The sequence below is a fragment of the Anomalospiza imberbis genome, chromosome 19 (assembly GCF_031753505.1).
Source record: "Anomalospiza imberbis isolate Cuckoo-Finch-1a 21T00152 chromosome 19, ASM3175350v1, whole genome shotgun sequence".
NCBI lineage: Eukaryota > Metazoa > Chordata > Aves > Passeriformes > Viduidae > Anomalospiza > Anomalospiza imberbis.
In genome coordinates, this window is record NC_089699.1 from 11,784,073 (window position 1) to 11,809,247 (window position 25,175).

The following is a 25,175-nucleotide window of genomic DNA, read 5'->3' on the forward strand; positions in this document are numbered from 1 at the left end:
CTCTCAAAAACTCGGTATAGAGCAAAAGCACCTAAGGATAAAAATGCTTACACTTACACTTAAGAAAGTTAACTGAAGTCATCCTGACCGAGTGAGAAATAAACATATAAATTATCAAAATGGTTTCTGATACACCTAAATACCACATAAAACCTGTCTATGCTTGTACAACAATGCACAGAGAGCTATCTTCTGATTTGCCAAAACACAGCACATTTGAAAAATGGCATACACCCATTCTCTGCAGAACTCATTTTAAACCTGGATGCTCATGTAAAAAATATTATCCTGACCTAGCCAGTTAAAATCATAAAAATATTATTTCCCTGACATAAGCATTCCCAAAAAAGTAACAAAAATGAAAGTTATCACAACTAAGAGGAAAATGGAGAGTTAAAAGTGAAGAGAGTATTTTAGAGCTTTTTCCATTCTGTGAAGCCAGATCTCAATCTTTATCCAAAAAATTTCAATTTGATTGCAGGACATTCCTGCAACAGGTAAACTAACATCATCTAAAAATTATCTCTAAATAAATTAAGTAATGTATGTACTTATTTTGATTCATTTAGGTTCTGAAGCATTTGGATATAAGTTTAAAAAATATATAGACAAGCACAGAGCTTCTTCAAGTACTATTATGAAGTCACAGAATGAGCTGATATCATTAACTCACCAAAATAAAAACAAATGACACATTTAGCAGCCAGTACTTCCCCCCCCCCCCCCCCCCCCCCCGTTTAAAAAGTCATCAGCCAACTACTCAGAACTACATTCCTATTTAATTAAGATGCAATGCATTCACACCAACAACCTGTTCCTCCCCCCTTTCAAAGTGGCCAAATACTGGAACAACAGCAGTGTCTGCCACCCTGTAGCCCAAATTACCTATAAGCTGAACTACTCTCCTGGTTCAGAGACTTAAAAAGAAATAAAGAAAGAAAATAAAAATATTCTAAGCTTAAATTCCTTTCTGGAACGAGCTCAAATAAATCCAAGGTGATTAAGTTTAAATAAAAGAATTCTTGAAGCTTGGTGAATGAACCAATTAAGGACAAACAGAAAGGCAGGCCTTAAAAATTTCCCAAATTTTCCACTAGAATAAAATTTAAAAAAAAAAATCACAATTATATTTAATTAATTTTAACCCCAACATGAGTTTTAAATGTTACCGTATCTTAAGATAAACGCAGTATTTAAATGCAAGACCTCTGACTCAACCTCCACCTTTTAATCTTTGTGTTGAACTCACACTAGGTTTACATCCTTGCAATGAGGCCCTGTGCACTTTTCCCCAAACTATAACAATGCAATCTCCATTTTGAACAATGCACCTCATTTCCCTCCTTGGAAAGCTACTTTTGTCTTAAAGCCAGTAGATGCTGGACCCAGTTAAAGCTCTGACCTCAAGAACCTGAAAATTCTCGGTGTTTATAGTTTTTTGGTTTTTTAAGCCACTTCAACTTACATGTGCTTCCTTTCCTTTCAACATCAAGTTGTATTTGCAAGCACAAGCCAGCCTTTCCTGTGTTTAATTGACAAGACCTCTTCGCAAGTCATGCCTCTCGTTTCCCTTGTTTTTAAATTTAAAGTGAATGCTCCACAACACTTTTGACATTGTTTGCAACACGTCCTGGTGGATCGCGCATTTCTGCGGTCACCAGGTTCCCCATGAATATTTGCAAAGCATCCCCTTGTTCCAGCAAGTGCCGCCCGCCCTCCCTGCTCCTCTCCGTGCACGCGTTCGTGAGCATCTTCCGATGCTCCCCGCGTCCCCGGGGTTGCCAGTGGTTATTTGCATACCCCTCTCCCTGGGAGTGCTTGCGGGCATCCCTCACATCCTCGCATGGGAGTGCGGACCGTATTTGCCAACCTAGAGGGAGCATGTGGGGTGCCCTCGACTTGTTTGAGTTCGCCCACGGACTCTCTACCTGGGGTGCTGCTGTAGGTGCTGTGGCTCCTGAAGCTGCTCTCAGTGCAATAACTGGCATCGTCTTCATCCTCCATCTCTTCGGGGTAGTCAGAGTCGTCGTCGTCCTCCTCCTCCATTATCTCCTCCTCCTCTTCCTCCTCGGAGTCCTGGTTATCCTCGGGGTCTCCCTCCTCCTCCTCCTCGGACACCATGCTCTCCTCCTCCTCCTCGCTCTCATGATCGTCGTACACCACTTTGCTGATGCTCCTCCTGGACGAGGCAGCCCTGCCTTGGCTGTTGCAGCTGCCTCCTGCGCCTCCTCCTCCCCCTGCTCCTGCCGCCCCGGCCCTGCCCCTGCCCTTACCGCCGCTGCCTCCCCCACCGGGGGTGCTGCTGCCGCCGCCGCCCGCCTTCCTCTTGCCGCCCCCCCTGGGCGAGGCGGCGGCGGCGGCGGGCGACGAGGCCTGGGCAGCGCCGGCTCCCTTCTGCTTGGGCCCCGCCGTCTCCGCCTGGGCCGCGGCCGCCCACCTGCCGCGGCTGCTGCCGCGCTGCCGGGAGCGCAGCCCGCCGATGGGGCCTGCCGGGGCCGGGGCGCTCGCCGGAGCGGCGGCCGCCGCCGGCTGCTGCTGCTTGGGCGGCCTGCCGCGCCGGCCCCGCATCGCTGGGCGCTGGCCGAGGGGGAAGGGAGGGGAAGGGCGGCTCGAGAGGGCGCTCGGAGTCCGGACAGGCGGCTACGGGCAAGCTCCGCGCCCCGCGGAGGGCGCGGGGCCGGGGCGGGGGGGGGGGCCGGGCCGAGCGGGCCGCGGCTCAACGCGAATCGCCGGCGCCCCGCTCCGGATCGCCGCCGGCCGCCATCTTGTTCCCCGCCTGCGCCTCGGCCGCTCCGCGCTGACTGGGGGAAGCGGCACCAGGCCCCGAGCGCCTCACGTGACCGCCGCGCCCGCCGCCGCCGCCAGGGGGCGCGCCCGCCGCGGCCGTGAGGGAGCCGCCGCGACGGGGCGGCCCCGCGACCCCCGGACCCGGCACCGACACCAGAGCGAACCCGAACCCGGCACCGACCACCGACCCCAGACCCAGAGCGAACCCGAACCCGGCACCGACCACCGACCCCAGACCCAGAGCGAACCCGAACCCGGCACCGACCACCGACCCCAGACCCAGAGCGAACCCGAACCCGGCACCGACCACCGACCCCAGACCCAGAGCGAACCCGAACCCGGCACCGACCACCGACACCAAACCCAGAGCGAACCCGAACCCGAACCCGGCACCGACCACCGACCCCGGACCCGGCACCGACACCAAACCCAGAGCGAACCCGAACCCGGCACCGACCCCGGACCCGGCACCGGTACCGACATCGACCCCAGGCACCGGCACCGACCCCGAATCCGAACCCGACACCGACCGCAGGCACCGGCACCGCTCCTCGCCCCTTTATGCTCTGCTTGCCCCTTTCCCCTCCGCCGGCACCTGGCGCGCCCCCCGCCCCAGCTCACGGTCCCGACCACCGCTCCCTCAGCCCGCCCTGCCCCCGCACTCACACCAGTCTCTGGGCCCGTGGCCGGGGTCTTTCCCAGAGCTCGACCCGCGCCCCGAGGGAGGCCCCGGGCCCGTCGGGAGCAGCTCCGAGCGAGGTGCGCTCCCCATGAGGGTCTTCATTCCCCGCCCAAATCAGAGCCCCGGGTGTCCCCTCGGGAGACGCTTCCCTTCGCCTTCGGCTTCAAGCAGCTCCTATGACCCTCATCTCTGGCCGGGCTTTGACTCCTCGCCCGTTAAACCCCTCTTCGAGCTCACCCTTACACAGGCAGCGCCCGTGTAAAGCAAACACTGAGATCACATAGGGACCCACCAGCACCGTTTTTGCCCATCCACTTTTTCTGTTCCCTGTTTCCACAGTTCTCTGGAGCAGTAGGAAAGAGATGGACTCTGTCTGCTTTGTATTCCTTCTGCTTGTCTCATTTGCCAGAGCCTACAAGGAGCTAAAAATCAACAAAAAACAGTTGCACAGTTGTGTTTCCAATGCCATCACTTGAATTCAGGGTATCAATTTCATAAGCAAAAGCAGTACAAGCTGAAAGTCAACCCAAGGCACACAAACATGTATAACATGTATTTCTTACAACCAGCCTTCCTTTTCATTGCTAGATCGAGACAGCTTCAGGATTTCAGAGAGCCAGAAGTCTTATAATTAGAAAATCAGTCTGTTAACATGTTAATTTCTTTCAGTCCCTTGCTTATACTTCTGAGCAAGGTAAAACCCAACACTGGCCATGCCACAAACATGGCAGCGACATGTCCAATGTGTCATTTAATTTGCATTCTTCAATAATAATTTTTGAAGTCCTTTTGTTCATTAACTTGTTGCTCAGGCCAAGCACCTCATGAAACCCACAAACCTGCCACAGCATCAAGCACGCAGCAATGGCAGCAGCGTTCAGCCCCGTTTGCACTCTATATCCAGCTTTTTATCTGCAGTTCTTTTATATTCAGTGTTGCAGCTGCACAGGCCCAAAGCGCTGGTCTCAACACAGGATTACACACACAGCAGCAGCCAACATTGCCCAACCCCATTTACACCTTTCTACTCAAATTTCTATTCTGAACCTTTCCGAGTTACCTTTAGATTGCTTATGTGGAACCGATTTTTGCTACCTCTCACAAGGTGGTAGAGGATTGTGGTAACTCTTTAAATACATGAATATACAGACACACATTTTCCATTATCTCCTTCTGGTATGGGAAAAACACCTGTGCATTCTGCCATCTATACACTGAGAATCTAGCAAAGGTGCACCTGCTGCACCAATCACACAGCCTGCAGCATCATGAGAGCAGTAACACCTCCGAAATACTGTGGACTTTGTGTATTTGTGGTAGATCAAAGGTGCTGAGAATCATGTGCTTCTGAACTGTGAACCAGAGTATCTCGTCTCTTAATCCCACCCTTTATCAGTTGGTGATGTGGAAGTGCTTATTGAATGGGACTTACTAATTTTCATTTTACAGGTGGAGAAATCAGTGCATAGAGAGGTATGTTACCTTCAGGGATAGGATATAAATTAGTCCTTTCCAACACACAGCTCAGTAGAGAAATCAACCCCAAAAGCTGCCCATTCCCCTCAGAGTAGAGCATACTGATTTGGAACTTGGAGCTCCTATTTGGAGTCTGCTGGCAGTTAAATGAGCATATTTATATGTGAATTGAATACAGCAGGAAGAGGAATTTTTGGGTGGAAGCTCTACCCTGCTTCCATCCTTAGGACAGATGGAGAAAAAGCTTCCTTTCACAAGGGACTTTGGAGAAGATGAATAGCCCACTTGTTCCAAGCTGTTGTCTGGGTGGGTTCCTTTGTCCAAGGAAAAGGGAAAGAACTTAACCTACAGCTGGATGGCATTCAGTACAAGTGAGCATATGCTCTTGCTTAAATTATTGAGATGCTTTTGTCCAGTCCTTCACTCCAAAGTATTTCATAACGTGTGTTAGGAATTGTATTCAGGTGTTCAGCTCTCAAATCAGTCCCACGTACATGTTTCTAAGACACCACAGTGTTGCTGAGTAACGTTACACTAGAGCTCAGCAGTAGACTGGAAGTCAGGTGTAGGAAGGAAGGGCTTACATGACTTTTGCTGAGGTAATTCCATATAGTTCCAATCATCATTTTATTTAGATTATGAAAACCAAAGTATATCAATATACTGATATATAGTAAAATGTGACAAACCCTGGCTCAGGGAAGAAATGATGATGTCTGGCTCCAGATCAGAAGGCTGAAGGATAGCTTTATTAAAACTATATTACATTAATGTACTATTTAAAGAGATACAATACTATTCTACATACTTACTTCTTACTTACCTCTCTAACTAAACCCATGACTCTCTGCTGAGAGTCCCAGACACAGCTGGATCCAATTGGTCATTGAACCCAAACAACCTTCACCAGAATCCAATCCAGCCATCACTGCAGGTAAACAATCTCCATACCACATTCCACATGGGGAAAGCAAAGGAGCAGAGATAAAGATCGTTTTCTCTTCTCTCTGTGCTTCTCCAAGAAATCCTGAGAGACAGAATTATGTCTCTCTGCCCAGAGAATGCGAGCGTCACACTGATATGCTGAATTCTACTAATACTCCATCACATATTAGCAAAAATAACATATTTGCTGTTCTGAAAAGGTACTGATTATCTTGTCCCCAACAATCCACCTCATACTTGACTCCAGGAAATTCAGAATTATGCTTCTGTCCCATTTTTCCCTGTTCCAGATGAATAGTCCCACAAGTATCTTGCTACAAGTCAGCTTTAAGTGAATGCCTCATCAGAATAATTCAACAGACACCTGTAAAATCTTCAACAAATGTTATCTACATAAAACTTTAGTTCATCACTTTGTATTTCAAACAGAGTCAAAATCAAAGATATACTTTGAAATGCTAGAATTCAAGCAGCATAGGTGACATTAACTAAGTTGAGGTGTTCAGTAGTTGAAAAAGTACTTACAGAAAACAAACTGATGTAGGTAAGAATGTTCTTATTTTAAATTCAAGATAAGTTTTCTTGTCCAAAACACTGAAAGCAACTACTACCAGTGCCAAGATGTCCCCCTCTATAAATCTTCAGCTGCTACTGCAGGGTTTTTTTTCAGACTTCTACATACATTTGATAGTGGCAGTGTATAAATACAACTGAACATGTCACCTTCCAAAGTGACTCGAGCCTTTCAACTGTGTGTGCAGCTCTTTCCAAGTTATACAGCCCAAGACAGCAAGTTATTCCCCCAGTACTTCTGCCACAACCATCTCCTGTTTAGCCAAGAATCGTGTGGTATTCTATGAAGTTCTCATGATCACATATCAAAATTCTACATGAAAATATAAGCAAACATCCAGCTTCTCATCCAGTCAAAAAGAGAGATTTTAATACACAAGGTTCAAACTTACAACTCCCATGTAGCTACAAAGTAACCAGGCTCCTCCTGTGTAGAAAACAACTTTTGACAGCCCCAATATGGAGTGCTAATACATCCTTGTCATAAAAGGAATCAATACAAAATGAATATGTTAATGAACTTCAAATGATTTCCAGCACTTCAATAGAATAGGTCTGAGATTCTCTCAGGAGGTTCAGTCTTTGTAATTCCCGCAAACTTCCTTCCATCTTGTTGAGTTCTGAGTAGAACCGTACCTGAAAAGAAGAAAACAGAGACATTTATAATAAAATACACTTTAATTATTTTCATACATCATCATATTGTGGAACTACCTGTGGTTCTGCACAGCTTCAGATATTTAAGCCAAAAATAAAGCAGCTTTTGAAATCCAAATGAGACAGAGGCAAGTGCTCAGGAAGGAGCATACAGAGGAGGACAGACATGATTTGATTCACTATATATAATTTGCTGTTGTCTGTCTTCCCCTGTTCTCAACATCCATATTCTGAATCCAACTGAAAATCAAATAATTATCCCAGAAGATGCAACTTACTTGGGCTCTCACAAACTTATGCAGGTTTGAAACCAAGTCCTTTGCTTCTGGAAGCATCGCCATGACAGTGAATTGAGCATCAAGCAACAGGCACATCCAATCCATGATCTGAAGACAGACAAGAAAAGTACATTTACACTTCCCAATCTGGAAATAACACACATTTGGCTTTAAAAGCTGAACTCTGAGACATTAACTTCTAATGCAAAATGCATGGGTTCATTTTTCCAGGCATATTTTAAGGTATATTTGCGTTTTGATTGTTAAAGTGTTACATCTGACTTCAAACAGGTTATATGGATGGACAGTTCTTTGTAGAATGAATGCAGATGTCAGTTGATTTTAGATATTCCCAACTACTCACAGTTACACACCCCAGAAAGAGAAGGAAGCACAGCTCTTAGAATGAGCTGCTCACCTGATTTATTGTGGGAGAGCGTACTCCAGGAAGAGTGGTGTTAACTTTTTCGCTGCATTTCACATACAGGTAATATAAATACCTGAGAAATAGCTGAAATTAGAAAAGTCAGAGCAGTCATAAAGGACAAGCACATTACCATATTCATAAGAATTTTTTTAAATTTATTTTTTGTTTTTGAATGCAACACAGATGCCTGTATACTACACATTAAAACAAGTTTTATGGTTCTCTTACACCACCCATAGCTGGATGTTTGAAAATTCTCAGCAATGTTCAGTGGAAATTACATTCAGGGATAATCACTGTTCCAGAAGATGTGTCAGAGCTGAGATCAGCTTTGTTTTGATGTGCAAGGTTTTTCTAAAATCACTGTAAAATCACACATATGCTCAGGTACACAAAGTTCTTGAAGTTATATTTCAGATTTTGAGAAACAGGGGAGTTTGGTGGGTTTTTTCCTAAACTGAGGTGATCTAGATTTGTATTATATTTGGGATTATACAGAGTTTGTGTCTCATAATTTCTAATCTTCTGTCTCTGATAGGACTGACTAAATTACTGTGTCTTTTTCCTTTCTTAAAAACTTCTAAATAAAGGGAAGGTATTATTACTTGCTAACAGAATATGAACTTTTTCCAGGTATGTTGGGTCATAAAGAGTTTCTTACTTACATCTTCTAAAATAAGCAAGGACTAGAAATATCAAGAAGATTATGTAAGTATATGGAAAAATGTGATATTCCTTAATATTAAATCTTATTAAGCATCCTAATTTCATTTTTGTGCATTAGTTTGTTATTCACACTCCTGAAAGAACGGTGGGTTTCTCATATACAATAGAAAAAATCTCTTCCCTTTCCTTCACCACAAAATAATAAGTGTTTTTTACACTTTTTAATGTTAAAATACTTACAACAGCTTGTTGAGCTGGAAGGTTTTTCAGGTGAGGCAAAAGAAATGTTTCAGTGTAAGCTGAATGGAGAACAGCATTCCTGTGCAGTGCTATTAAGGGAATAACATTGCAGGAAAAATACCAGTTTCTACAAACCAGAGTGAATTCTAAAGAAAAAATGTCTCCAGGTTTTTGAGTGAAGTGCTATTTAAATCTTATTTCTATAATGAGATATCTACAGTAACTGAACCATTATGACAGATTTAACTTGAACAGTTCTGTCCACTGCAAGGGCGTAACTGCCTGATGTGTTTTAACAGGCAAATATCCAAAGCACTGATACCTTTTCTCTTAAGTAGAGAAAAATTATTGCACAAGTGTAATAAAACTAAGTTTAAATTGGTGTAGATACATTCTAAAAGGGAAATGTTTCTATTTATATTTTAATCAGTTTTTCTACTGAGTCAGAACAGCTCTTATGAGAAGTCAGAAACTTTTAGCAATAACAGAGGATGTGCCTTTTGGCAATACCAAATATATTTGGTGTATATATATATATAATATATATATATAAAATATAATATATCCACAGCACATACAATGCTCTGGCTTCCCTTCAGCACGCAGAGGATACAGCAATGCTGCCTTCCGAAGCCCAACAGGGCAGGGTTCACCATCGCTCCAGCTTTCCTTGGGGATTTTGGTATCACACATGTCCTGCTCCATCTCTGCACTGAAACCATTCTCCAGAATTTCAGTCTTAACTTCCATATCGTTGAATTCAACATCAACGTAACAGATCGCAGAATCTAGATTTATATCTATACTTTGAAGATGGTCTTCACTCATGCTGTAGAAGAAAATTTCAGACATTTAACACTTTTAATTATTAGCTTTAAAATCAGCAATGCCATCAATGCATATAATGAACTCTTTGAAGCTTATTATGAAAACAAAGACTAAAATTTAGTGAAGAAAAAAAGGAAAGATTGATTTCGAGTTACCTTAAAAATGCTTTCAGGCAAGCATAAGTAATTTCTTCAGGAATATCTGGAAACCGTTCTAGGCAGATTTGTAAAAGATGCATGTCTTTTTTCTCCAAAGCAACAGCCATTAAATCTGGACATAAACTATTAAGAATATAAAATTAATAGGCTGCACAGTCCACACTGAGCAACTACACTGGCAACTAAGGTAGTAGTACTTATCTTCCTCCTCAGATGGATTTTTATGTAAAACACCAACTTCAGAAAATAAGCACCGTTGGTACTAAATTCTGATAATTCAAGAGCAGCTTATAAAGAACCTTATTTCTACTTTTTTTAAAGACTACTTCTTACACTTTAAAAAATGCAGAGTCACTACCTGTAGGACAAGTCTCGGGTTTCAACGATCTCCTGCAGGAAATCTTGAGGGTAGTACTTTGGATTTCCTTTACATCTGTCTGTAAGGGCAGTGACCACACAGCCAATGGTGGCTTGCAGATCTGGGGTTGGTGCTTTTGCCATTAGTCGTCTCAGTTGAGTTTCCAACACATAAGTAGAAGCATTCTGGAAAAGACAAATACTGTGCAACTCAGAAGTACAAGGCACATGTTTGAGAACTACCCGAGCATTAATTAGACCAAGTAGAAGCAAACCTATTTTGGAATTCAAGTTACAAAAATTTACAGAAATCCCTCACCACTCTGTGTTTTGATAGGATAGATTTTCTCAAGCATGAAAGAGCTATATGAGGAAATTCCTCACTCTGAACTCAGGTAAGCAGTAACTGCTCATGCATCCTGTTACATCAGTGACAATACCAAGGTGTTCAGCCACAGGTGAACTGTAGATAAGTTTCCCTTCCTGTGTGACCTATCACAGCACTTGCAGCAAGTTCTAGAAAGAAACTAAAGAGCTTGTTGCTGTATTTACAGTGGAATTCCTGACAATTCCTCCAACTTTCTATGGCCAAAATGCCTTCAGCAAAATTAAGGCCATAAATAAGAACCTAAACAAGCAAAGTTCAGATGAAGTATCATCCCTTATTTGTTTTGACTGTCATTGAAAAGGAATAAATTTGTGCAAGTTTCCAGAACTCAGCTGTTATAAGCCATGTATCGTACAGTTCTCAAAACACGCTCCTATGACAAAACTTAATTTCATCATGCCCAAATGCTGTTCTTGCACAATAATGGCAATAAGAATATCCTTCCTCTCACCTGTTCAAGGCAGCTTGGTCAACCTGATCTGTGCTAGAGGACATGGAAAGAGGTAACAGCTTAAGAGACACCTAGAATATTCTGAGAGTGTCTAAACACTACTTGAGGATATTCGGGTTACTTACTTTGAGTTTTAGTAAGAGCTGCCCAACTGATAAGGTCCCTGACTGTTCAGCAACAGTGCTCCTTCTTGATCTTAACTGTGGTAAAGAAAAACACTGAGTTATTATTCAGCTCCAAAATATTTAAGGATTTCAAGCAAGACAAAAGGACACTTCACGTGTCAACTTGCTGTCCAGACTATAATTACTAGCTCTAATTGCAGAAACAGTGTTAGAAACAATCAGTAACAGATAAAATGCAGCTTCTTTTTGCTGCAACTCCTAAGAGTAGCAGCATGGGGAAGAGACAAGATAACAACCTCAAACGACCCTAATGCTAACTTACATTCATCCTGGACTCTGCTTTCAGAGCTACAGACTCCTGGGACTGAAGGGAAACCACCAGCTCTTCATCTCCCAGGGTATTCCAGTTCACAAACGAGGACACGTCTGGGAACACACAAATGAAACTACATGACGATAACATCTACAGCACATTTATAGAAGTATGAATATTGCTTCAACTTCTTATGCTAATAGATACTTTCTAAACTATAATGCAAGTGATTTTATGCCAAGAAATTTGCCAGTTTTATTTCAGCAGTGGGTAATTTTATGACCTTTTTTATACTGTTTCTCCATTTTGCCTCTGGGAACAAGAGAAGTAAGTTATTACACAATTTATCCTGAGCATTACTTGCAATGTTTTACCAATGCAGTGTTTAAAACCACTATGACAGAACAATTTTAAACTGAAGTTCACAAACTAAGATTTGACATTGCCCTATCCAACCACAAACTCTTTGAAAATACTTTTTAGAAAAACAGCACTTCACTTTGTTCTCAGTATTCATCACCAGCATTCCAGTGTTCTCAGTAATTCCAGTATCTGAATGACAACCCAGGTTAAGTGAAGCCACAATAAATTCAGGTATTTCTGTGCTTTGGTGTTCCCAGCACCAGTAAATTTAGCAGCCAGGAACACAGTACAGTGTGAAGTTGCTTCATGCTGTTTAGACTCAAATAATTAATTTAATAGGACCGTGTTAAAATAATTTTTATACAATTTCAGACATCTTCCTTTTACAAGATCTTTTCACTGTAATTATAGATTAAAAAAAAATCTTACCAAGGGTTTGACTGTCCTTTAGCTTTCCCACAGCAGCTGCCAAGGATGATGTTTCACACTTGTACATAATTACAGTCAGCACTTTTCCATGAATTAGAAAAAATTTTTCCTCATAACACCACAACTGCAAAATATTAAAATGTATCATAAATGAGATAAGCAGAAAAGTGAGTTCCTGCACTGATGTGTAACTCCTTAGTGTAAGCTTCAACTGGAAGTCAGTGATCAGATTATTTTTAATTATTTGCAGTAGGTTTAACATCTGTTAGCAGCAGAAATTACAAATGCTGAGTATTTTTCCAGGGATATCCTAAAATATAGCGGCTGCTTCAAGGCATTTAGTTGTCTGAAAATTTCACATTTTAAGTTTCCTTTTGCGCAATTTTCAGACAAAAGCAGTCAGCTGTTCTGGATCACTGGTGCATTTATTCCTTAGGTGTCATTTCACCGATTTGACTCTTGAATAGCTTGAAGTGCTGCTCAGGTGTTCATAGAAACATTTAGTTCTTCAACTGCAAATTGCCTGAACAGAACAGACACTGCTGGGCTTTGTGTTCAGTGATTTTATTCACACCAAATAATCATGACCACGAGACGTGACAAAATCCTAAATGATTACAGAAATTCCTACAGGCCACCTTTCTCCCAGGGAATATTCTGACAGAAAGTGCTCATCAACTGGTCAGCATTAATTCTGCTGCAGAAGTTGCAATTACTGCTCCTCCAGCAGCAGCACAGCTCTGCAGCCCAACAGTCCCTTCCCTGCTGTCAAATGCACAAAGCTCAAGGACCCCAAACCCATGGCTGAGCTTTACCTGGCCACTGGTCCCCAGGGGCAAGTCCTTTGAGGTTTGCAATGTCTGAAATTTTGTATTCCATATGGTCAGGCACTCTGAGGAAAGTAACAGAGAGATGAGACCAAAAAGCAATATAAGCACTATATTTGCATTTGCTACTCTCAGTTACAAATGCTGGAGGAAACAGAAATAACTGTTTCAAAACAGCTCAGCCAGTACTTAGCATTAGGAATTGCATCACTCAGGTTAAATCTCAATTTAAAGAAAAGATGGTTTTCCAGTGAAGAACTTTAAACCAGAGGATGGGACAAGAGGGACAGCACAGTTTTCCCACACAGTGCTTTGCCCAAGGAAATTTTAGACCTTATAATACCTTAATATGATTTTTCAAGTTACCTTTGGGCTTGTTCCCAGGTGCAGCCAGACTGCCCAACACTGCAACGTGGTCTTTGTCCAGGACAACTAAAGATGTTCCTCTCAGAACACCTCCAGATACTGAAAGGTCTAGTAGTCGTGACTTGGACAAAATTTCTTCTTTTCCTTCTTCCTCTTCTTGTTCAGTATCTTGCTGTAGAGGTATAAGAACCTGGTACACAGAGCCTTTGGAATCTGTCAAAAGAAAAATAATAATCACTCTTCTACAAATTTTTTTTTTGTGGAAAAAACCTGTTTGATACCATATGGCAAAAGGACATCCAAAAAAACCAATATCCAGTGAATGCTGAGAGAAGAATTAATGCAGGCTATTTAAAGGACTTATTTGAACCCAAAGCAGCAGAATTAAAAGTACAGCAATAAAGGTGCAGTGAGATCTGCAGCGTACAAGTGATCACAGGAAGGAACAGTTGGCCTTTGCAACCATTAAAGTATCAGGAATCTTTCATTACTACTTGTAGCTGTTTTAGGAAGTTTAGAAAACTCAAAATATTAAACAGCATTTCATAAATATGAATATTTTATGTCCTTTCATACAATTCTTTGCTTCATTATCATAACCCATTAACAAATATAACTTACACAAACACAGAAGTGTGACAGTTTGGTTTGTTATATGTGCTGTGAAACACAGTGGCTTGGCTGATTCCTGTTGTTCAAGCTTGTATTTGTGTAGACTACTCAGCTTAGGTTTCTGTACATAGACAAAAAAATCCCCATCCTAAAATAAAAAAATAAAATAAATTTTTTCCTTAATTTACAAAGAAGATATAACAGAAATTCAGATATCAGTACTGCTTAACTTTGGATGTTGTGCAAAAGTAGGACATAAGAATAATCTGGAGTAGTCTGCAGACTAACAAGTAAAGAAAATGCTTATTTGATGCAACAAATGGATTTACAGGAAGTAGCATTTGCATAAAGACAGATTCATGTATAATTCCTTTTTTAAAACCATGCATTCTATTCAACAGATTTTACAATGAGCGATGAAGAGTCACACAGTGTCTACTGTACTTTATTTTATTAATTGTTCTCTGCAGTTCTGAGAGCCCAGCTTCTCAGCCCTGAATGCAACACAACTTCCATTTAAATGCTGTGTTGATTAAATCAGAATAATGATTCCACTAAAAGCTCTTAAAATCAAATAAAACCAGTGATGGATTTTGGAAAAAGCACTCTGGTCTCCTGCTATGAGAGTTTTTAAAATAAAAAGTATTTAACTCACTTTCTCAGTAGTGAAAATTAAGACAGGTTGTTGGCCTTCCATAAAAGCTCCACTCCACCTAAAACCAGAAAGCTGGATGAACATCCTCTAAATTCCAGGTTTATACATAAAGTCATACCACTATACACTAGGCACCTTCTAATTTTTAGGAAATCTCTATAAATAACTCTAAGATGTTAAAAACAAAGTGTTGGAAGAAAACACTCAACCCCATGATCTTGGTCTTTGATTTCCCCCCCGTCTCCTCAAAAGAGGAAACAACTTTCATCCTCACAGTCAATTCCCCCAAGCAAGAACTGTCACAAAGTGGCACCCCTTACCTGATGACCTCAGCTGAGATGAGGTTTTCAATCTCCTGCTGAGGGGCTTCCAAGAGCACATCCAGCGTCCGAGCCGCCCCTCCCCTGAACAGCACCACTGGCCCCACCTGGGGAAGGGAGTGGATCCTGTACACATCTGCTGAGAGCTGCAAGAACAAAAACAAATCTCTGCTCTCTGCTGCACTGCCCTGAAAACTGAGTGCTTTATTCATTATTCTCACTTTTGCCAATAAACTTGTAACAGAAAAATTATGAACCTTTAAGATTCTTAGTAATGTAGATCTGAATGTTGCTGATTTGCTGAAATGCCACAAATTATGCAAATCACTACCAAAAAAAAGCCAGGAAAATGTCCTGATGAACATCACATTCCTGAATCACATCAGAAAATACACGATAGGGTCAGGAGGTCACACGACTGCTCTACAGCAACACACAAAGTGATGGTTAACACATCAGCCAGCAGAACACGAAGATCTGTAATTGACCACAATTCATCATCTTTAGAAAGTCCTCAGAAATGCTGGCCTTGGCATAAAAATCACTTTAAGAGAAATATTCTGATGATAAAGTCAGTGCAAGTGGATTCTTTGCAACACTCCACAACATCATGAAGCACAAGTTAAGCTAAAATGCAATATGGCCAATACTATGAAAATTGGAGCAGTTTTCCCTCCACCAGGATCCAAAATACATAGAAGAGAACAATGAAAACTTACTGTTGCTTTAAAGGCTTTGTCCAAGTTAATATCTTCATTCTTCCATATTCTTAAAACCTTAAAGAGAAGCGTATTTTTTAGGTAAAACAGTAACACAAAAACTTCTCAGCTCTCAAAATACCAGCAACTGCAACAGGAGGAAAACACACAGGGGGCATTCATAGTAACCTGAGTGGGAACTGTCCCGGGGGAGCAGAAACAACAGGAATAGAAACCAAGCTCAGAAATCCTGACTTGGAAAGAAAGGACAGGACAGAATGAAGAAAAAGACACAGCAGAACTCTGAATTAAAGTAGATCAGAGTGGTGGAGACTGGTGAGATACAGATGGCCTGATTTTCACAAGCAATGGCAGGCCAGGAATGATATTTCATCAACAGCATCAAAAAGCCAAAGGCTCAGCATGATCTAAGCAAATGCTGCATAAACACAAGAGAAACTTTTAACTATGAAACAAGAGCAGAAAAACAAGGATGGGTGTGTGAATTATTGAAACCATTCCAGCACCACGATCATGCAACTGTAAATGTCACCCAGGCTGCAACAGGAGAAGTAACTCATCCTTAGGGAGTGCATGCACCAGGCACTGAGCATCTCCTGTGTCCAAGGGCCACCAGAGCATGGTGCTCAGCACAGAAGCTGCTCATGTCACCAATGTGCCAAGGGCTCCCCACACTTTCAACCAGAAATGTCACACTGCTGATTTTTTCTGACTTACATTCCCTCAGGAGGACCCACCAACTCCTTTTTCCCTCTCCAGAAGGACGAAGGCTCTCACCTTGTCGTCATGAACTGCGATGTACTCATGGGTTTCAAAGTTGCACACGACCGGACAGGTGAGAATCTGCCCATGCTTAACTGACCAACAGCCCAGGGGCTTCTGATCCGAAATCTACAGAGTCAGAACACAGACACTGCAATTCAAATGTAACATGTGAAAGACCACTGTGGGGACTTCTCTCATGACAGAAAGGAAATGCGAGGCAGCCACATCTGACCTGAATTAGAATATTAAAATATGGAAACTGCTATACTCAGAAATTCCTCTTGAGCATTCCTGTTTCCACCTCTAACACCAACAATTTTGGAATAACAGGAAAGAACGCTGCATTAATTAGATTTCTTTTCATGTAAGAAATAACTTTGTCCTGTAACAGTCTGAAGGGCTTATGCCATGAAGCACAGGTACATGGCTTTTTCAAAGGGCAAATTTTATCACTAGCGTAATTTGTTTTTACTGACTAATACAATCAGACATAGACTTGTGCTTTTTCTCCTCCTGTTTCAAGGTAAGTTATTGAGACCAAGAGCAGCGGATTTTGCAGTCTGAACTGCTCTGTGTGATTCACAGCCGAGGGCACTCAAGCCCCTCTCCTCCCTCCAGAGTACACTGGGCATATTTACAAACTTGTGCTGTCACATATGGTCTTGGCAGGGGGAATAAACAACCCAAAGGAGTCTGTACCATCAACCCAGTTAGATCACGGAATGCTTCGGGTTGGAAGGGACTTCAGATCACCAAGTCCCACTCGCTGCGATGGACAGGGACACATTGCACTGTCCCAGGCTGCTCCAAGCCCTGTCCAACCTGGCCTGGGACGCTTCCAAGGATCCAGGGGCAGCCTCAGCTTCTCTGGGCACCCTGTGCCTCACCTCCCTCACAGGGAACAATTTCTTCCCAATTTCTAATCTAAACCTACTCTCTGTCAGTTTAAACACACTCCTGCTTGTCCTGTCACCACAGTCCCCAACCGCGCGGATGTGACAGTCAAGTAAACACAGAAGCTCAAATGCTTGCCTTAAAGTTCCTTATGATGGTGGATGGAATAACAGAGACCAGAACACATTTTCATTGTCAGGTGCCGCAAACTAAAGTCTCCCTGCTGCCAGCAGGACGGCAGCTGACACTGAGCTGACAGCCCAGAACCTGGCACTGCAGGGACACGCACCTGTGGCTTCGGGAAAGTGTTTTTTGGGACGGGGAACGGACAGAGAATATCAGCGAAAGGAGAAATACGCGAACAATTTGCCCTTTGAACGAGCCGCCCCGTGCTCCCGAGCAGAGGGAGCGGGGAGCAGAGCACGGCCGGGCCGGAGCGTTCCCCGCCCCGCGTCCCGCCGGGGATGGCGGCAGGGGACAGCGGGGCCTGGCCCGGACAGGCCGGGAGAGAGGGAAGACGGGAAGCAGCGCGGCCCCGGGCCTGCCCGGGACACCCCCCATGCCGGGGCTGCCCGGAGCGGCGCTGCCGCCTCCCGAGCTCGCGCGCGCGGTACCTTGAAGAGCGTGGCGGCCCGGCCGCGCTCGGTGAGCAGCACGAGGTCGCGGCCCGGGCCCGGCTCCAGGCACAGCCCGGGGCCGCCGCCGCCGGGGCCCGGCCCGCGCAGCGTGAAGCTCTCGCACAGCGCCGCCATCTTGGCCAGGCCCGGCTCTCGCGAGAGCTGGCGCGGCGCGCGCACGCCCGCGTGCCGCGGGGCGGGGCCGGCCGGGGTCGGGACGGGCCCGGCGCTGTCGCGACAGGGAGCGCGCGCTGCTGTGGCGCGGCCCCGCCCGGCCGGGCCTCGCCTTCCCCGAGCGCGCGGGGCGGCTCCGCGGCGGGCGAGCGCGCTGCGCTCCGGAGCCGCGAGCTGCCCTCGGCGTCCTGAAAGCCGAGGAGAGCGGCACCCGTTGTCCTCGGGACAGCGCCCCACAGCGGGACGCTCAGGGGCCCGCGGGGGCTGCCCTCCGCCGGGCGGGCGCTGCCCTCCGCCGGGCGTCCCCGCCCCGGGGCGTTCCGCGCTCCGAGCCCATCGCTCCCGCGGCCCGCCCGGCGGTGCCGGCTGTATGCGAACGAGGGGTCAGGTTTACGCTAATGAATGGCGCGCGTGCACGCCAAGGAGAGGGGTCAGGTCCCTGCTAATGAAGGGTCACGTGCGCGTTAATGAAGGGTCACGTGCGCGGGGACGGGCGGTGAGGGCTGCGCTGGGGCCGGGGATGCGCACGGGCCCCGCCGACTTCGGGCCGGCCCGGGCCGCGGCCCCGCCCGTGCGAGCGCCCTGTGCGGCCCGGGGCCGGGATTGTCCCCTGGACAGCGGCACGGGGCCGGGATTGTCCCCAGGACAGCGGAACGGGGCCGGGATTGTCCCCAGGGCAGCGGCACGGGGGGGGATTGTCCCCAGGGCAGCGGAACGGGGCCGGGATTGTCCCCAGGACAGCGGAACGGGGCCGGGATTGTCCCCAGGACAGCGGAACAGGGCCGGGATTGTCCCCAGGGCAGCGGAACGGGGCCGGGATTGTCCCCAGGACAGCGGAACAGGGCCGGGATTGTCCCCAGGGCAGCGGAACGGGGCCGGGATTGTCCCCAGGGCAGCGGAACAGGGCCGGGATTGTCCCCTGGACAGCGGAACGGGGGGGGGGGGATTGTCCCCTGGACAGCGGAACGGGGCCGGGATTGTCCCCAGGACAGCGGAACGGGGCCGGGATTGTCCCCAGGGCAGCGGAACGGGCCGGGATTGTCCCCAGGACAGCGGAACGGGCCGGGATTGTCCCCTCTGCGGCACAGCCCGGCCCCGCCGGCCGCGCAGCCGGAGGGTCCCATTCGGGTTTTCACCGCTTTGTATTCTCCTGTGTAGGACTTGGAGTGTGGGCAGATTTCAGTGCGGGTCGCTGGGGGTCACTTTGGGCCTGTGCCCTGCCCCGCCTGCTCAGCCACAGCCGGCTGCGGGGGCAGGGCCGGGCCCGGTGACCAGCGGCTGCCGAGATGTCCCCGGGGCTGCGCGGGCTCTGTCCCCTCTGCGCCCTGCGATTTCCAATTGAAAACATTTCCAGTGCCCTCTTTGTTCCCCCGCCCTGTCCCACGCTGCCCGGAAGCTTTTCCCTCCTGAATGAGCGCTGCCGTTCCTCTGGAGCAGGGAAAGCTTCGTTTCTATGGAGAAAGTGTCTGTGTAAAACCTTATAAAGAACCGTTGTGCAAGGGAAACTTCTGTTGACTAAAATTAACTGACTTGGAGACAAGCCTGAGAGGATTCGAGTGGTCTCTCTTCCAGTATTTTCCAGTTACTTGGTACAACACTGAGCTGCCAAACCCTGCATAAAGGATTAGATTCCTCACTGAAAAACTTCCTTGTCAACCAAATGGTCATTTACAAGTGAATGGGCTAATGCCAGACTGATGGGGCACCTGCCCCGGTAAAACCTTTACAGAGCTGGGGGGCACAACGGAACCCAGGAGAGGCTGTAAGTGCTTTAAATTTTCCTCACAAAGTTAATTCTTTGTTCTGTTTCATTTTGAGGAAGTGACTTGCAGAGCTGGGGTAGAAATGCCACTGTTACATGTTAATGAGGAGGTTTCTGCCTACAGGAGACGCAGTAAGAGAAAACAGCCACTGTTGTAAAGAATAGTTGTTGGTAGTTTATTTACAACAAAATGCAACGAAAATACAATATTAAAAATAATAAATAACTTGGAAAAAATCCAGAAACTAAGTGATATGAGAAAAATGACAGTCAAATTCTCCTGCTGAGCCTTGCACTATTGAACGTGCAGAGCAAATCGAGACTTGGTCCTTCTTTGACGGTGGTGATGCATTGCCTGATGTTGCCATCAGTACTCTAAATAAAAGAAATTAATTACTGGACATAACAGAATCACGTGGAATTATCACAGAAATGAAATAAATCAATAAAACTTGCTTTAGTGACACCACAAAACTACAGGAGATCATAATTCAATGACCATGCTGTTCATTTAAAGCAAAACATTGTTAGACTTATTTAGCAATTTTAACTTACACATAGAAAACAGTCCAAACAATGGCAACAGAAAATCTATTGACAAGATTTTGAATTCTCTCTTACTGCACTCACTAATTCATAAAAAGCATATACATTTGGCTTATTTCAAAGGATAACACATTGTTTTGAAGTTATAGTGCAGCAAGCTTCAAAGCAGTTTTAGCAAAGTATAGCGGTCTTGTTACAAACTGAAATTCAAGGAACAAATATTTCAGTTTCAAAGTCTCTACAGCAGCAATTAATGCAAATTGGCTACTAGATGTCACAAAATCACCTTCCAGAATAATAAAAAAAGCCAAAGAACAAGGTCAAATAGTTTCTTTCCATAGTATTTATCCAGTCCTTTACAAAATTAACCATTACATTCATAAGAAATCCCATTAAGTACATGTTTCAGGAGCAACTTTTGTGGGTCCCTCCCTTTTTGATTTTTTAGGAGATTGACCCTTCTGAAGCTGTACTGAATTGCCAGTTGTTTTGTAATGATTGTTCTATCCAAAATACACAAAAGTACAAGCAAAGCCTGGAGGTTTTCATAGAAACCTGAACAAACTCATCACAGTTTTTGCTCTGAACTGTATTCTCCTTGATAAAAAATTCCTTGCCAAGTCCTAGCAGAGCTGCATCACGAGATTCTTGTCAGTGTGGCAGAGGGGAGGAACACAGGCTGTGTTCACCATGCTCTGAGGCTGTACCCAGTAAATAATCACAGCATTTATTTTTGCAAACGAACTCAGAACACCTGCAAAACTCTCTATTTTAATCCTAATAAACGTGTTTGAAAACACAACAGAAAGGGAAAAATCAGCCCTGAAAACAACCCCTTCTCCTCAAGGTGTTACACTGAAATACTCAGACCTTCCTTCTCATTTAATTTAATTTCCTGGGTGCCTGCTGGGAATATTCTAGAAAAAGCTATCTTAGCCTAAATAGCAGCAAACCAAACAGAAAAGGCATTTAAAGATCATATCATTGACCAGATGGGTGATGACTGCTGGGGAAAGCAAGGCAGAACTCGGCGCTGGGCACTTCCACAATCAGTGAAAACCTGGGGTATTCTTATCCAAAAAAGGGACACATTACAGATCTTTTAATTGGCCTTGATTGGGCAGCAGCACGAGCAGAGTGGCTGTTCCTGACCCTGCCAGTGGTGGATCCAGCGTGAGGACACTAAAGCTGGGCACAGCAGGGAGTGTCCTGTCACTGACACTCCAGGATTTGTCTCTCTCTTACATCTCTGCCAGGCAGATACTCAAATCTGTCCTGTTCAATGATTTTCACAAATGACTTGTTCCCAAACCTACTTCATATCACGATCAATGTATTGGAAATCAACCAGTTAAACACGAGTAAAGATGGAACTGCTGTGGTCCAATAATCTGTGTCAAACCCAGATTCCAAAATGTGAATAGAAACAGTCACGTGTGAGCACCAGGGCACTGAACAGAGCTGAGCAAATTTGTCTTGGACAAATTAAAAACCATTGAAACAGACTTTCAGGTGGAGCAGACCTGGGCTATTTCTGTATGGGCCAAAGTCAGGCAATGAGAAAAGAACCAAACAATGTTTTATGTTTTTAAAGGTTTCCCTTTGCTGCCAATGTTTCAGTCTTGATACTAAATCAACAACAACAATAAAAAATTACACACAATCCTATGATTCCATAATGTGCACCCTTGTTAAGCTGAAGTCATAAACCAGTGTAGGAAAGTTTTGTTTCCAGTATTACAGCAGCTTCTTTTTAAACAAAACAGCATCACCCATCAGGTCACCAATGAGTCAGAATTGCCAGCTCTGGAAAGAAAAGCAAAGGCTAGCATGGACAGGACATGGGAGAATGCAGGAAGCCAGACCACAGCAAACCTGCAGAGAGCTCCTGGATTTTGCTGGCTGCAGGATTTTCACTATCAGACAAGCGAACACTTGTTTCAGTGCAGGTTGGCAGTGGAATCACTTCTGCTCATAAAACCTCCCCCTAAATGGCACTTATTCCACAAAACTTGTGCTGCAGCTGCAGGCAGCGAGGAGCTCAGTGCATTTCAGCCACTGTGCCCCAGGCTTGGGCACCCCCAAACTGAGTGTTCAATATTCAGGGTCAGCTCAGCTCTGGAGGAGTCTTTTTTTTTTCTCCATCCACGAACTGTCAGTGGTGGCACAAAGTATCACCCCCTGGGATCATGATTCAGGTAGGAGCTGTCATTCCCTGGCAATTGAACAGTGGCTCACTGATGCCACCAAGAGAAGGAACTGCAGCAGCCATCGAACAGCAGCTTGTGTGGGCAAGAGCAAAGTGCCGCACAGAGGGCAGCGAGGAAAGGGTCTCACCCAGTTCATGCTTTGAAGAGAAAGGAAGAGACCACTTCTGCCATTTATTTTTCTCCTTTATCCACCATCTACACTTCCCTCTGGGAAACATCCTTGTCAACAATTGAATTCCTGAGATTGAAGAGTGATTTCACACACAGACCAGGAAGACCACTTTTGGTTCCTCAACATCACCCACAATTGTTTGCTCTTTGAAGTGACTGATTTTGTCCCCCTTCCCCAAACGAGGCAGTGCCTGCACCCAGCTCTGCCAGATTGTTCTGTTGAGCAGAGATGTGAGGCAGGAAAGAAAAAGGAGTCTCCTGTTTTCTTCCCTTTGCATTCAAGGTCTCCCAGCCTGACTACCGCTCTTCTTCCAGTGAGGAAAAGACAGAATTCATTGCTTTTGTTTCTCAACTGGCACAATTCAGCTGCTTTTTCCAATGTCACAGAACACCACTGATGAACACCAACACTCTGAACTCACAAAAGGACAGGGGAGAGCTAGTAAAATACATTATCTACAAGAAATAGGTGGTTCCTGTTACAAATTCTGTGCAAGGTAGAAATAGTTCAATGGCCTCAAAGTCAGTATAATGAATTACAGCTGGGGCTTTGATACAGTGATATTTTAGCTTTGAAAAGATTTGTGTTTTGTGTTTTAGGCCCCAAATCCTGAGTCATATTAAGCAAAATGTGGATCTGTTGGTGTTCAAGTACAATGAGTTACAGGTCAAAGATTTATGAACACGCAGGAGAAGCCTGAGAGTGGGAAAGATTTTAAAATTGGTTATAAAAGAAGAAAATGGGAGAGGTTGTTTTTTTTTTTTTTCTGTTAACCCTGCATTCTAGTTGGCACTAATTTGCCTCAGAAGTCCTTGGCAGATTTACTTAATACCTACTCCTAATTATAAATGCTGTGACCTAGATGAGGGTTTGCAGGCAGAATACTGCTACAAAAAGATTGGTTTTCGTTTATAGCATCCCCTCAGACTGTTCCATTGGTGTCAGTAAGATGCACCATATGGCTTGAAACACTACTTTAGGAATATATAAACTACTTTCTCTTGCATGCACTTGTCAGAAGGTTTTAAGGATCAAGTCTGAGGAAAGGAGTCATCTTTCCACACCAGAAAGATTGTCTGAAACAAACGAAAAAACCAACCAACAACCACCATGACCTTTGTAGCAATTGAGTTATGTCACTCTTGCTGTGGCAGACATGGCTTATCAGGAGGAAACATGCAGGGTTAATTTAAAAGTTTTTTTTTGATGGATCTGGAAGAGTGAGAGTTTCTGGAGCAGACTTTTTCCGAGGCCGATCTTTGGGAACTGTTAGGAAATCAGGAGCATCTGTGGAGAGAGGAGTTGATGGAGCACTAGATGGAGCACTGCGGGTGGAGGAAGGCATGGAAATGTTAGAGATAGATATTGCCGGTGGGAAAATCCCAATCTTCTTGTTGGTAGCTTCCTGAGTGGCTCGTTCAAACTCTCGGACTTCATCCATTGTCATGTCTTCAGCGAGAAGGAATGAAAGACAAAGGCATGTTAGAATAATTTCAAATAATAATTTCATTAACTCAGTTAAACTACTTCCATCCAAATCCTAAAGCAGGGAATGATTGCTTATCGTGCATCTCATTAAGTGATTCTCCGCATGAATGCCTCCCCATTGTAAGGCGCTGACTGGAGCACAATGAGCACAATGTAAAGGAAACAAAGTTTTAAGTACATTAATCACCTACTAATGGTGCCTCTACCTGGGGCTGAGCTGAATAAAGATTGCTGCCTCTGGAATTGCTGGGAAAATCCAGCTATTCCACAGGCAACTGAAAAGTACATTTGGATACAGCCAGCAGGTAGCATTTTTCAGAGCTTCAAACAAAATACAACTGAAAGGGGTTTTAAATTTTTCATTTAGATTATAAGCCCAAGTGGGCAAAGGGTTGACATGGTTTGTTCATCTGCTGGAATTATCAAGGGATGAAAAATTCTCTCTCCTTCCATTGACTTGTGCCGCAGCTTCCTGCAAGGACCGAGCCTGTTTTGCTGTTCTGCTACTAAAGCCTGAAGAATTCGCTCTCCCTTGACAAAGCCACACCATTCAAAGCCGTGCTTCCAACTTTCCATCCGGAAACTGCACTTAAACCCCGGTGGGCAACTGACAAATGCACAGCTCAATTCCCTGCAAAACGTAGGCAAACGCGGTTAGGGATTAAAGCCGTTTGGGAGTGGAAAGTCGGGCGGCCAGGACGTGTCCCGAGGTGCCGGAGCTGTCCCGGTGCTGCCGAGCCCCACAAGAGGGCAGCGCGATCCCAGCGCGGACGGGCTCTGCCGGAGCCGAGCCGTGCAAAACCTCCGAGACACCCCAGGGGAGCGACATCTGCTACCAGCCGGGAAGTTGAGCACAAAATCAGCAAGGCTCTCCTGGAGCCTGCTGCTCCATGTCTGCAGTGCCT

At 45.0% G+C, this 25,175-nt stretch overlaps 3 protein-coding genes across 11 annotated transcripts in view; all 3 read right to left on the reverse strand.

Annotated features, from left to right (window-relative positions):
* BPTF (bromodomain PHD finger transcription factor) overlaps nt 1–2,937 on the reverse strand; it is a 52,890-nt gene extending 49,953 nt beyond the window's left edge. For 5 of the 9 annotated variants that reach the window (XM_068209757.1, XM_068209754.1, XM_068209755.1 and 2 more), the window contains exon 1: nt 1,929–2,937. In XM_068209757.1, the coding sequence (XP_068065858.1) occupies nt 1,929–2,568 (640 nt within the window). In that variant the 5' untranslated portion in view covers nt 2,569–2,937. The remainder of the gene's footprint in view (nt 1–1,928) is intronic. The other 4 variants (XM_068209761.1, XM_068209760.1, XM_068209756.1 and 1 more) reach the window with 3 other exon arrangements.
* Nucleotides 2,938–6,805: 3,868 nt separating this feature from the next.
* On the reverse strand, nt 6,806–18,075 carry NOL11 (nucleolar protein 11). Its single transcript, XM_068209775.1, has 18 exons — nt 17,916–18,075; nt 16,420–16,533; nt 15,643–15,699; nt 14,924–15,069; nt 14,604–14,661; nt 13,958–14,096; nt 13,337–13,549; nt 12,959–13,035; nt 12,144–12,267; nt 11,361–11,464; nt 11,039–11,113; nt 10,076–10,260; nt 9,715–9,840; nt 9,345–9,560; nt 8,732–8,810; nt 7,817–7,909; nt 7,399–7,506; nt 6,806–7,099 (listed from the first exon to the last, which is right to left on the reverse strand). Exons 1-18 carry the CDS (start codon nt 18,051–18,053, stop codon nt 6,986–6,988), a joined length of 2,166 nt encoding a protein of 721 aa, XP_068065876.1. The 5' UTR covers nt 18,054–18,075; the 3' UTR covers nt 6,806–6,985.
* A 1,931-nt stretch (nt 18,076–20,006) lies between these two features.
* Nucleotides 20,007–25,175, reverse strand: part of PITPNC1 (phosphatidylinositol transfer protein cytoplasmic 1) — a 78,318-nt gene continuing 73,149 nt past the window's right edge. Inside the window, exon 10 of the mRNA XM_068209778.1 lies at nt 20,007–24,231. Coding sequence (XP_068065879.1) covers nt 24,226–24,231 — 6 coding nt within the window. The 3' untranslated portion in view covers nt 20,007–24,225. The remainder of the gene's footprint in view (nt 24,232–25,175) is intronic.

What these genes read in the sequence shown, in the direction of transcription:
- NOL11 (XM_068209775.1), bottom strand. Translation starts at nt 18,053, where the DNA reads ATGGCGGCGCTGTGCGAGAGCTTCACGCTGCGCGGGCCGGGCCCCGGC. An exon ending in TGTCACACTTCTGTGTTTGT is followed by an intron (nt 13,550 to 13,957) that starts GTAAGTTATATT and finishes TTCTTTTGACAG; the next exon opens with ATTCCAAAGGCTCTGTGTAC. An exon ending in CCCTGGGGACCAGTGGCCAG is followed by an intron (nt 12,268 to 12,958) that starts GTAAAGCTCAGC and finishes AATATTTTGCAG; the next exon opens with TTGTGGTGTTATGAGGAAAA.